Source organism: Urocampus carinirostris, chromosome 16, assembly GCF_059441175.1.
Source record: "Urocampus carinirostris isolate Australia breed hairy pipefish chromosome 16, RoL_Ucar_1.0, whole genome shotgun sequence".
Classification (NCBI taxonomy): Eukaryota; Metazoa; Chordata; class Actinopteri; order Syngnathiformes; family Syngnathidae; genus Urocampus; species Urocampus carinirostris.
The window spans coordinates 10,307,174-10,321,134 of NC_142364.1; the positions used below are offsets into that span (position 1 = coordinate 10,307,174).

Sequence of the window (13,961 nt, forward strand, 5' to 3'; positions counted from 1 at the left end):
TTATTTTAAGCCATTTCACTAAAATTTGGATAGTTTGCAAGGAAATGAGCTTTTTTTTCATTTTAAATTCTAAAATTATTTTTCTCCTCCAAAATATTTTGTTTGTTTTTGTTATTTCGGTCCTACCAAAATCCTCCAAAATAAGATATTCGGTGTTCCATTATCCCCGATCACAAATTACTGAGATTGGAGGCCTGCAGTGTGCAGCTTTTTCTTTGCCATTTTGTTTATCAAAAGTCAACTGCACCCGTTCAGCTGCGATCCAATATCCCCGATCGCATATTGCTGCAAGCGGGAACTTGCAGAGCGCACTTCAGTCGGGAAGTGTGCCATTCTGGACAGCCTATAATGAACTGGACCGTGATCCATTATCCCCAGTCGACTTTTGCTGAGAGCAGGGAACGAGAGAACTAATTTGTGTCGTGTGGTTCGCTTAAACTGAACAGGACCCATTCAGGCGGTATCCATTATCCCTGGTTGCATATTGCTGCGAGCAGTGACTGGCAACAATGTCTCTTTTCTTTTTTTTTGTCTTGTTTTTAATTTTTTTCCTTTACAACAATACAAATGGGATCATTTTGGAATAAAGAACAAAATAAAAATGCACACAAATTTTTTCCAGGTATTGCATCTGCTTTTTTCTTTGGGATAAAGATTCTCCTACTGTATTTATTCGTGTACACTGCGTAGACCATCTTTGATTAGAAATCGGTGTAGGATTAATATTCGCTCTATCTTAGCTCATACATTGAGGTTGGATGCAACGGGAATTGAACCCGGGTCACAGGTGTGAGAGCACGGAGTTCCAACCACTGGTATAGATGACTGACGGAAAGGCAGCAAATTTTGTCTCATCATTAAACTCTCTTTGGTCATGGTACCAGAGACGAATGTTATTTTTGGTGTGCTTTTCACATTGTATAATGAGGATGTATCCTATTCTGTTCCAAGCATTTGATTCTAAGAGTCAAATTCATTCTCTTCATTTTGAAATGGTCATCATATCTTGAATCCCGATAGTATAAACCCTTAACATGCCTGTAAAATTAGCCAAAAAACCCAACCTAAGACACACCCAAAGTAAATTGAATCTTAGCTGAAAAACAGGTGAGACAATAGCTTGAAGCCTTACCTGGTACCCTGTCAAATTTGATCCCAATCTGAAAAAAAAAAAAAATCTATGGGTAGGTTTAGGCGTTTCCAAAAGACCACCAGTTTTTAACACAAAAATCTTTGCAAATGTGTATTTTACTTCGGCCAACTTTTTAGACATTGTGAAAGAGTTGTAAAGGTTTGACTTCTCTTTCCAGAAGTCAATCAGTGATTGTGCACACTTGCGCATAAAAAAGAATCATTAGTGGCGTTACACACACTTATTTAGGGTTTAATTTGAAAACAATAAGGACATCTTCATATTGATGTATTCAGAATTTGATTGGCTAACCAATGTGTCAATCATGATTTGAATTGGTCAATCGTGGCTAAAATCATTCGTAGGTAAAGGAAGCGGGTCCTTTTACGTTAAGGGGTTAAGCTTTCCAACTGGTGACATTGTAAAGACACAACCTTGTTAATAAACAGTCGGAACGATAAGGAGTTCAAGAAAATTACTCCTACTCCTATTTTTGTTTTTTTCTGTGCGGACCAGTCACAGGAACCCAATGAATGAGTCCTCCCAGTGCACACGGATTAAAACATGTGATATTCAGCCATCTTGGCTGCAGAGTGGAGAGAGTCTGATGTTATCACAAAGCCGCCTGACGTCTTTCTGTTGTTCTTCTCCCTTGCAGTTGTAATCTCCGTGTTTGTGGTGATTGGCTGCATCGCTTTGATCATGGCCGCCGTCTGCTACGCCAAGTAAGAAAACGCGTCGAGTCGTAACCCGGGATGCACCGAAAGGAGGTTTTTGCCAGCGAACCGAAAATGAAAAAACTCTGTGGGAAGAACTAAAATGAAAAAAATCTAAAAATGATTCACGTATTTTCCACACTATAAGGCGCACTGGACTATAAGGCGCTTGGAATTGTTAGGAAATAAATATTACAAATGTACCGTTTACCAAATTGTTCGAATTAGTTATCTGACTCCATTAACCAAACACAACCTACATTCTCCTAAATAAGCGCTCGTTCCTTGATGGGAAAATATGGACAAGAGACTGGTATTTCCACACGGGGGCAGATTTGATTTCTTAAATAATTTAACTAAGTTAACTGCATCGAATTAGCCGAATTAGTGTCTTTCGAGTCTCAGACGAGCCTTCTCTCTCGATCTTCTCGCTTTCTCTCCTGGCCCACATTTTTTCCGCAAGCTGGTGTGCCGGCTTCTCCCATGCGCGTGCCAGGAAAGCCCCTTCGCCTCGACGTCCAGAGAAACTCAAAACAGCAGAGAGTTTTTACGTACTCAGGGCCTTGTTCTCCAAACATTGCCTGCCGTCCCCCCTTCAGAGCCCTGTTATCGAAATTCCCCAGCCAAAACATTCCGCATTCGGATCAGCATGACCTGTCATTGAACTTCAGCCTACCCGGTGAAAATCTTCATTGCACTCGATAAATGTAACATGTATTTAATCGTATAAAATCCTTTATAGTAAAATGTATAAAATCCTTCAGAATTAAGACTACAGTCAGTCCATTTTGGGGTCATTTTCCCGCATCATATTTCAGTGCATCCCTAGAAATTGCACTTCTCACTGGATCCAATGTGTCAATATCTTCCATTTCTTCCGGCAGATTGCGTAAAGAATCCCGCATGGCTCAGAAAGTGGACTACCCCGCCTTCAAGGGCGCAGGTGTGACGGCTTCCACGGGCGCCGGAAAATCGGTACGGCAGATAACGCCGATCGCAGGGGTGTCGAACTCACGTGGTGGAAAGAAACACTCTCACGATGGCCAGACTAGTGTTAAAGAGAAAGGGAGGGGGGGAAATGAGAGATTACATATGAGAGAGAAGGGAGAAGAAAATGAGTCAAGAGAAAAGGCGCGAGAGAAGGGACAGGGGGAGAACATGAGAGAGCAATAGAGAAATAAGAAAATGAGAAAGAGAGAGGAATAAGAAAATTAGAGAGGAATAAGAAAATGAGAGAGAAATATGAAAATGAGAAAGAGAGAAATAAGAAAATGAGAAAGAGAGAAATAAGAAAATGAGAGAGGAATAAGAAAATGAGAAAGAGAAATAAGAAAATGAGAAAGAGAGAAATAAGAAAATGGGAAAGAGAGAAATAAGAATATGAGAGGGAGAAATAAGACCACAAAAGGGATAAATAAAAAACAAGTGCGAGACAGAGAGAAACAAGAAAATAAGAGAGAGAAATAAGACCACAAAAGGGATAAATAAAAAACAAGTGCGAGACAGAGAGAAACAAGAAAATAAGAGAGAGATTGAGAAAAATTAAAAAATGAGAGCGAGAAATAAGAAAATGAGAGAGAGAGAGAGAGAAATAACATGAGAGAGAGAAATAAGAAAATGAGAGAAATAAGAACATGAGAGAGATAAATAAAAAATGAGAGAGAGGCAGAGAAACATGAAAATGAGAGTGAGAGAGAGAGAGACAGGGAGAAATAAGAAAATGAGAGGATAAGAAATAAGAAAATGAGAGAGAGAAATAACATGAGTGAGAGAAATATGAAAATGAGAGAGAGAAAATGAGAGGGAGACAAAGATAAATAAGAAAATGAGAGTGAGAAATAAGAATAATAATAATAATAATAATTTCCTTGTATTGTCATTCTGTGTAACAATGTACACAGAACGAAATGTCGATTGCACCTGACCCGTTGTAGCGAGCCGATGCAGCCGCAGCCAACAGAGGGCGCCGCCGACCACTTTTTAAGTCTTAGGAATGACTCGGCCGGGGCGCGAACCCGAACCTCCCAGTCTCAAAGCGGGCGCCTTACCATCTAAGAACACGATAGAGTTGAATAAAAAATGAGAGAGAGACAGAGATAGAAACAATAAAATGAGAGAGGGAGACAGAGAGAAATAAGAAAATGAGAGAGAGAGAGAAAAAAGAAAACGAGAGAGAAACAAGAAAATGAGAGAAAAAAGAAAATGAGAGAGAGAGAGTGGCAAATAACAAATGCAAGAGAGAGAAACAAGACAATGAGAGAGAGATATGAGGTAGAGAGGAAAATAGGGTAAGAGAAAAATAGAGGGAGAGAAGAAACAGAGGGACAGAAAGAAAAAGATGGGGAGACATAAAAAAATATAGACGGGGATGAAAGAGGGACAGAGAGAGGAAAAGAGAGAGACACACTGGGAGAGGGGAAGAGAGATAGAAAGACAGATTCAGGGCAAGAGAAAAAGATCAAAATAAAGAAAGATAGAATAAGAGATAGAGAAGAGGTAGAGAAAGAAACAGAAAAAGAAAGGTGGATGGATAGACAGAAACTGAAAAAAGGTGGAGGGCCACGAAGAAACATAAAGAGAAAGACAGTGAGAGAAACAGAGTGAAAAAGAGACACTGAAAGAAAGCAAGTGAGTAGCTTGGCCTGACTTTGGCGACATCAAGTGGACATATTTAAACCGCATTTTTCTCTCGCGCTCCTCTTGTCTCGTGGGCCGGATTCAATCCCTTGGCGCGCCTGAACCAGCCCACGGGCCGCATGCTTGGCACCCATGACACATGGACACGTGAAGAGCGCCAAATCTCACTCTTTTTTTTTCTGGTCTACAGATGGGAGATCAAACTCTAGCGCAGAGTGCCCAGATGTACCACTATCAACACCAAAAGCAGCAGATGCTCTCCATCGGAAAGTAAGCGGGGTTTTGGACGGGTGCTTGAAATCCTTGAAAATGCTTGAATTTTAGGTGAAGTGCTTGTCAGTGCTTGAAATTGATGCCATGTTATCAACAAGTCTGTTTAAAAACGACGCCCTCCGATGGCTTCGCTTTGCCATTGCATTTCTTCCTCCTTCATGACTGTCAGAGATAGTCATTATTAAGACTTTTTGGTGGCTGTATTTACACAGATAAAATACATATATTGTTAAAAACGACATCGTGATACCAGCAGCAAAAGTACTCACGGCTCCCGTGTTGGTTGAAAAAAGGAAGAGAGAGAGCCCAAACGGGGGGCGTGGTTTATTATACGTCAGTGAAAACGGTACACACATGAGCACGACTTCACAATAAAAGAATATAAGATTGATAAACGTACAAGAGATATAATTCGACTGATTATTGAAACGTTGTTTTATATGTGTGTGTGTGAGAGACAGATTGTTTTTGTATTTAGGAATTTAAAAACAAGTTATTTTCATTAGACTGAATTTCTGAGAGATTTACATCCAAAACGGCCACCTTGACAATAACTAACGGTAGCTGGCATCAGTTTGTATGACGATCATCTCACACATTTAAAAAAAAAAAATCAGCTGGGAAATGTCCAGTACAGAAAAGTAACACATTGCGCCACGATAGACACTTGTTTGCTGAATGTATCCGTAGCTCTCAATCTTAAAGGGACAGTTGTAATATTTAGTGCCTCTAGTGGTACAAAAAAAACATTGATTTGAATATCAATGTTAATTTTTATAAAAAGATCATAGGTCGAGAAATTTGTATTCATTTTACATAGTGGAATCCCTACTTAGAAGTCGCCGCCATGTTGGTCTGGCATCTTGTCGTATGCGGGGCTTCGTTTGCTTTAGACAATACAGTGCCATCTAGTGGTCAAATATTACACCCTGTAGCTTTAATCAACTAGTGATAGTAATTAATTTGTCATGAGCAAATACACACGAGTGCGAGAAAAACTTAATGTACTGTACTGACTCAAATTCTGCCCCAAAATATGCAAAACCAGATGCAGAGAAGTCTTGGCGTGAGAGCGAGAGCTCGTTTAATTATCTTCATCAGCGTACAAAACAGAGGTCTCATTCGTCTTCAGACACAATTTTTTTATGTCCAAAGACAACATCTCATATACTTTAGCCCACCCCCCTCGCGATGATGCACGTGTTTATCTCAAAATGCACGCTACCAGACAGAATGTTTTGTCCTCTTTCGATTTTCACAATTTGACCGCATGTTCCCCGCCAAGAAGAACTTGGCAAAAAAAAGAATGTTATTCCTTGGCAGCCCAAGCCGATTATTAATAACATTCGCTGACATTTACACTCGGGAGAAACAAGCCGGGAATTTCCCGTTTTAAACTAATCCTTATGTCAAAGCTGGACTCCAATAATCCACAACATACATACTCATGCAGAGCCATGCGACTGATCTTAAGCTCTCCCATCCTTTGCGCACATGACAGTGTGATAGTGAGACCAAATATTGCTTCTATAATTCATTGTCAGGGTTAGTACAGTTGCTTAAAAACCTTAAAAATGCCTGCCTTTTATTTTTTTGTGTTTTCAAGGACTGAAAAGTGCTTACATTTCGGGTGAAGTGCTTGTAAATGCTTGAAATTGTTGCCATGTTTCTGAGCAAGTCTGCTCCAAATGACACTGACACTGCTCTCCGGTGGCTTCGCTTTATTGCTGCATTTATTCTTCCGGAGTGATTAACGGCAGCTGTCATTAGTTTGTATGGCAGAAATAAGGTGTAACTAAGACCCTTGCATTACTTCTTTCGATTGTATTAGAGAATAGGAAAAAAATGGCTTTGAAAGTCCTTAAAAAGTGCTTGAATTTGGCCATGAAAAAGGTTTATGAACCCAATCTTTTTGATTTTTGCAGCCACAAATCGGAACAAAAAGGAATGGACCCCGAGATTACCTCAGATGAAGAAGAGCCCGGAGAGTTCACAGTTTACGAATGTCCCGGACTTGCTCCGGTGAGTACACGCTTCGATTTGGGAAGCGTACCAAAACGTTTCTCGACGTGAGCATTCTCCAAAGCCTTCAGCGTATTTCTCAATAATCGCCGGCTTCGTTTCCATGGTTATCATGATTTTGCCTATCCTTTAGCGTTATGCGATTAAAAAAAGATTAGTAATTTGTTAATGTTTTTGGGTTTTTCAGACTATTTTTACCAGTTTTATAATTTTTATTTTCATTGGTTTATTTTTTCACCTTTTTTCAGTATTTCAGAATGTTTTTTTTCTAAATGCTTTTTAGTTTTTTGTATTTTAGTCCACGTATTATTTTTATATATTTTGGAGTTTTTTTTCTTAGTTGTTAAAAAAACAATATTCATTCTTTTTTGGGACTGTCTTTTCGTTTTTCAGAATACTTTTTCCAGTTTTTGTTGTTGTTTTTTTTAATGTTTTATTTGTTCTATATTCCCATTTTCTACAATTATTTTTATGAGTGCTTTAGAATGTATTTGTTTATTCCAGTAAAAAAAAAATATACATATATATATATTATGGAGTATTTTTTCCTAGTTAAAAATAACCAATATTTAATAATTTTTGGGATTGTTATTTTGTTTTTCAGAATACTCTTTCCACTTTTTTTTAATGTTTTTTTTTTTTGTTCTATTTTCCACTTTTTCTGCAATTGTTCGTCTCATTTTTTTTCTGAGTGCTTTTGAATATTTCATATTGTTTTCCAGTTTACATATGCATTTATTTAATTTTTATGTATATATATATATATATATATATATATATATATATATATATATATATATATAATGGAGTATTTTTTTCCCAGTTAAAGCTAAACAATATTGAGTAATTTTTGGGACTGTTGTTTTGTTTTTCAGAATACTCTTTCCATTTTAGTTATTAAATCAAATTATTTGAGTTTTACCAGAATAAAACCCTATAAATGACATTAAAATACGCCTCTGGCACCGAGTGTGGTAATCGTGTGTTTTTTCTCCCGCAGACTGGCGAAATGGAGGTGAAGAACCCCCTCTTTGATGACTCCTCCATGCATTTTCAGGGCGAGCAAAAGTGAACACGCGCAAACACAAAATGACACAAACTCACACTTGCATGCTGACAAACGGAGGAATCCCAGCAGAAGATGAGATCATTAAAAAAAAAAAAGAAAGAAATTCCGTATACGTTCTCGCTTTTGGCCCTTTACTAATCTTTCCCTGCTCTTTGTTTTTATAACCCTCGTGCGATGTCGTGAATTTTAAGTCTTTTATTTTCCGTTTGAGAATCCTCCTAAACGACCCTCCGTTTCAATTTTCTTTCCGTCGAAATTTTCGGAAGTTGTATTTACATAAGTGGAAAAACAAGCGCCCCCCTTTCTGGTTTTATCATGCGGAAGCTGGTGGCTAAACCACATACCGAGCAGGAAATATTTACAGTGCCTTGCAAGAGGATCGGCCAATAAAGAAGTTTTTGACATATTGCCATATTTCAGGCTTCAAACTCATTGATAAAAATATATATAATATATATATTTCCCGAAAATCGACAACATGTGAGACACAGTTGTAAATCACCCTGTATTTAGCTCCATCCATCTTCCCATCAACTTTTAACTATCTTACTAGTCGCCTCTGAAGAAAAACAACCCTAGAGCGTGATACAGTCACCCCCATGTTTGACAGTGGGGATGGGTTCCCAGGTTGATATGCTGTGTTACTCTTACGCGAAACGTAAGGCTTTGCATTCAGCCCAAAAAGGTCAATTTTGGTCTCATCTGACGAGAACACCTTGTTACACATCTTCTTTGTCTCTCATGTGGCTTCTTGTAAACACCAAATGAGCCTTTTGATTGCATTCTTTCAGAAAGGGCTTTTGTTTTGACTCTCCCCAAAAAGAGTTTTACTCATGATTGTCTTGTGCACAGATGCTCCCACCTCAGCTGTGTATGCCTACAGGTCATCCAATGGGCCTCTTGGTTGCCTCACCCTTTAGTTTTTTTCCGATTTGGGCCAAAGGTTTAGAAGGAATGACATTTCTTGGTAGGGTTTTATGCGCTCTCCATTTTGATATTGTTTCTCGCATAGTGCTCTGGGAGATGTGTCAATGTTGCGAAATCTTCTTGTATCCCATTCCTGCTTTGAAATTTTCCACTACCTTATCCCAGACCTACCTGGTGTTTTCTTCATAATCCTCTATGTGTCACGAACCAGGACAGGAAACAGGAATGAGAACCCAATCGCGTAACATTACTCACAATTTATTGGTGAGAGAAGGAATGCTCGACCATCGAACCGGGGATCGATGGTCGCGGAGGTGGATTGAAATCCGAACAAAAGAGTGGTCAAAATCAAACAGATCGGACCGAAAATAAAACTGGATCAAACACAGGCAAATTCTCAGGACTTGGCATGTCACACAGAGTCTAGCAGGAGTTTCGCAGACGCTCTGACACCAGGCAACTCGCAAGACCGCGTTTAAGTAGTCCGGCAGCAATCTGTCAACCCGTTTCAGCTGGTGTCAGTGGGCGGGGCCAATTGGGCGCCGTGGCAACCGTGACAGTACCTGGCGCCACACGGCGGGGACCAATTGGGCGCCGTGGCAACCGTGACAGTATGTTCTCCAGTATCTCCTTTCAAAATCTCTGAGCCCACCACAGAGTAGATTACATACCGGTGTACTCCGTTTGTCATTGTAAGTCATTTAAGTAGGCATTGGATCATTCAGAAGTCATCAGGCAACTTTGAGAGTCGGTTGGGTGAGCTGAGAGCCCAGGGGGCCAATATTTTTGCAACATCGACTTTTAGTTTCTTTCGCTGTCGATTTTCTATAAAATGTTGAACGTATTTCGTTCCTTTTCAGGATTGTGTCTCACATGTTGTTGATTCTTCGATATTTCAGTGTTTGAGTGCGGCAATGTGAGCACATCGTCTCGGAGGGGGGGCCGATACTTTCGCTAGGCACTGTGCTCCGAACGTTAGCGCCGCGCTTGCTCGATTTTCATTCGAGGTCCTATAAGTTGCACATGAAGATTTCAAGAGTTTATATATATCTATATATGAATATTTCCAAGTACTTGATGATGTCTGTTGCATGGTTTGACCGTGTTTGGATCATGGCAATGCAAAATATCGCCGCCTCTCGTGAACGTATGCAAGAGGAAGCCGAGCGAACCCCAAATATCCGAACGGCCATTTTTGTTTTATGGGGGGGGCGCAGGCTATTCTTAGACGTGTCCGTGGTTGAATTTCTCTATTGTGTTCTGTCCCCAAGTGAAGCTCTTGCTGCAGAAATGTACATAAAAGAGTGAAAGTCTTCACCTTTTATAGGTATTTGTACATGCAGAACAAGGATCGGTAATAAAACTTTTTACCACGTCAAAAACGCTACTCGCATTTTGAAAGGGTTTTTTTTTTTCAATGAGATCAAAAAACGTCATGATGTTTTTGATACGGTATTTGAAATATTCTGTTTTTGGAATATTTTGTGTTTTTTTTTCTTCTTTAATTATTTTCTGTTACTGGATTTTTCTTTTTAGTTTATCTCTCTCACAGTGAACATGCACCTATGATGAAAATGTCAGACCCTTCCATGATTTCTAAGTGGGAGAAATAGCAGGGTGTTCAAATATTTATTTTCTTCATTGTATATAAGTAGTATTTATTTTCGGTGTTCCATTTTCAGTTTTTCTCTGACAAGAAAAGAATATTCCGAAAAAAGATGTGAGGGACAGAAAAAAATATTCAGAGAAATAGATTTGGAAAAATTAAGAACTAGAAAAAAAATCTGAAAAAGGAGAAAAAGGAAAAAAATTTAAAACGAGGGTAGATTATTATTGGAAAAATGTATTTTTAAATTTTTCTTCCGCTATTTCTCTCTTGCTCCCTCTGTGCTCTCTTTTTCTCTTTTACTTTCTCTTCTTATCTTATTCCTTCCTTTTACTTTTTCTCACTCTCTTAATCTTTCTTTTTCTTTCCCTCTTTTTCTACATTTTTCTGTCTCTCTCGCTCTTTTTCTTTCTCTTTTTTTTCCTCTGTTCTCTCCGTACTCTCTCACATTCTTTCTTTATTTTTATCTTGCTTTCTTTCTGTCTCCCTTTCTTTCTTTCTTGCATTTTCGCTCTCATCCTCTCTCTCGTTCCTTCTTTAGTTTTCTTTCAGTCTCTCTTTCTTTCTTAGCCTCTTTTTCCCTCACTGTCTTTCTTTCTCACTACAACATTTATTCTCTCTGCCTTTCTCTCTTGTTCTCTTTCTTTTTCTTTCTTTTTCTCTCTCCTTCCTTCTGTCTTTCTGTCTTTGTCTCTCCCTGTCGGTCTTTCTCTCGCCCTTTCTGTCTTTGTCTCTCCCCTTCTTTTTATTTTTTCCTCTTTTTTGTCTTTCTGTCTCCCTTTCTTTCCCCCTTGCCTTTTCGCTCTCATTCTCTCTCTCGTTCTTTCTTTCGTTTGTTTTTTCTCGGTCTCTTTCTTTATCGCCTTCACTTTCCATCACTGTCTTTCTTTCTCACAATTAATATTTTTTCTCTTTCCCTTGCTCTCCATTTCTCTTTCTTTCATTACCCTTTCTCTCTCCTTCCTTCCTTCTTTCTTTCTCTCCTCTTTTTATTTTTCCTCTGACTCCCTTATTTTCCCTCTCCCCCCTCTCTCCAGCTCTCTTTTTGTTCTCTCTTTCTCTCCCTCCATTTCTTATGCTCCTGTTCTATCTCTTTCTTTCTCCTTAATCCACTAGTACGGCCCCCGTGAGTTTTATTTTCTGCCATTTCTCCCCAAGCTAAAATGAGTTTGTCTCATTTAATTGAACAGATATATTCCATTGATGATGCCACAGCATACATTTCTTTGGTGGTGGGGGGACATTGGGGGAAGGGTTACCCCAAAAAGTGTCCCCTGGCCCGCTGTGGGCCCCGGACAGTGAAAGGAAGACGGCCGTTGGTAGGACTCGGTGAAAAAATGGCCGGCGGCATGAAAGGCTTCAAGGAAGAAAATGAAGAAGCCATCAGTCTTGTTTGTTAGCGCTCCACGGGAGGGCTAAGGCTTGACACTTTAAGCTCCCCCATCCTCAGCTCGCCAAGATCTTTCTCTCCTGACTGGAAAAGGGGAGCCACGCGTTCTCTTTTAGCTGTGGATTTTCACGGCGCGTTTCGCGGCACACCTCGTAGGCGCTTGAAACTCACTTCGTTGCGTAAATCCTCACACCCCGGGAACAATGAACTTAGAGCAGAGGCGGGTAGAGTAGCCAAAAATTTGACTCGACTAAAAGTACTGTTACTTCAGAATAATATGACTCAAGTAGAAGTAAAAAGGAATCATCCAAATATTCTTATCTCATCTCATTAGCCACACCGCTTAGCCTCAGTAGGGTCGCGGGGGTGCTGGAGCCCATCCCAGCAATCGTCAGGCAGTGGGCAGGGGACACCCTGAACTGGTTGCCAGCCAATCGCAGGGCACACGGGGACAGACAAGTCACTCGCTCATTCACACCTAGGGACAACTTGGACCGGCCAAAAAAACGCATGTTTTTTGAATGTGGGAGGAAACCAGAGTGCCCGGAGGAAACCCACGCAAGCACGGGGAGAAGATACAAACTCCGCACAGGAAGTCTGGAGCTGGATTTGAACCCACGCAGGAGGTTCCCAAGACATGAACTGTGCCGCACATGCGCTAACCACTGCGCCGCCGTGCTGCCCTCATCCAAATATTTACTTCAGTTAAAGTAAAAGTAATTTGTGAAAAAAATACTCTCATCTCATTTATAGTTTTTTTTAAACAGCCATTCAAAGAAATCATCAAATTATTTAAGTCCATCCAATCAAGAATAAGTCTGTGTAATTGTCAATCTGTGTACTCAGTTTGAAACCTCATTTAATTAAAAAAAAGTGAATTATAAATATATATATATTTTAAATACACTAACAACTAATATCAAATGAATTGCGTCTAATGTGATTTAACCTTATTACCATGGGGGCGCCGGCGCCCCCGTTCTACAAACGCTATTTAAATAACGGTGATTTTTGATTATAGAAAAAAAATCCAATTGAATCAAAGTGGTTCTCCAAAACACCCACAATGTGGCAGCAACTTCCCATGATCGAATCTCACAGGCATCCATGTGTGGCAACGGATCAATCACAGGCAAGAAATGATACAGACTAATGCATTTTGTATAGCATTTTTTGTTATCTGTGACCAAATCCCCAAAAAATAGAAAAAAAACATTTGAGTCCTTTGTACATTACTTTATTAGTTCTGATTATCATGAATTAGGGTACTGAAGTTCTAGTCTCTACTATAATCCTAAAACGTTTGCTTTTTGTTTTAACCCGTTAATACATCATCTTAACACATATTCATGGTAGGTATTGCCAAATATTCAAAGAGACAAAAGTATTCACTCATAATACGATTTCTGATTCTTTCATGGCCAAAATACCCCAGCCCCCCCCAAAACCCAACGGCCTGTATGATACGTGTTTAAAAAGGCATCGTTATAGTAGTTAAGTAGTTTAGTAACTGAATTACTTTATAGGAAAATTAACTCGTCACCAGGGAAAGTAACGAATTTCGTGAAAAATAACAATCGGCATGTTCATAAACACGCACAAAATTGTACAAGAGCACGCACAGAAACGAATATAAACAGGCCAAAAATACGTGAAAACGCTCAAAAACATAAAAGATCTTCAAAAACTTACTTAAACAAGCTCCAAAACGTACCCAAACACGCACAAAAATGTACGTAAACAAGCAGAAAAATATAAAAAAATGCACAAAAAAGTGATGAATGAATGAATGAATGAAAACTTTATTCGAACATCAAAATAAAAACAACAAAAACAATAACTCAACAACAAAATAATATTACATATGTTCGAAAAGGGCAGCACGGCGGCACAGTGGTTAGCGCATGTGCGGCACAGTTCATGTCATGGGAACCTCCTGCATGGGTTCAAATCCGGCTCCGGACTTCCTGTGCGGAGTTTGTATGTTCTCCCCGTGCTTGCGTGGGTTTCCTCCGGGCACTCCGGTTTCCTCCCACATTCCAAAAACATGCATGTCAGGTTAATTCTCTTCATTACTCTCTTTCTTGTTCTGTCTTTCTCTGTCTTCTCTCTCTCTCTCCCTCCTCCTGTCTTTCTCTCTTTATCTCTCCCTTCCTATCTTTGTCTCTCCCTTTCTGTCTTTCTTTCTT

General features: G+C 39.5%; 1 protein-coding gene across 1 annotated transcript in view; it reads left to right on the forward strand.

The window, feature by feature from the left end:
* npdc1a (neural proliferation, differentiation and control, 1a) overlaps nt 1–10,163 on the forward strand; it is a 58,919-nt gene extending 48,756 nt beyond the window's left edge. The window contains exons 5-9 of the mRNA XM_088320123.1: nt 1,791–1,857; nt 2,733–2,823; nt 4,676–4,755; nt 6,684–6,780; nt 7,781–10,163. Coding sequence (XP_088176249.1) covers nt 1,791–1,857; nt 2,733–2,823; nt 4,676–4,755; nt 6,684–6,780; nt 7,781–7,852 — 407 coding nt within the window. The 3' untranslated portion in view covers nt 7,853–10,163. The remainder of the gene's footprint in view (nt 1–1,790; nt 1,858–2,732; nt 2,824–4,675; nt 4,756–6,683; nt 6,781–7,780) is intronic.
* Nucleotides 10,164–13,961: the final 3,798 nt, after the last annotated feature.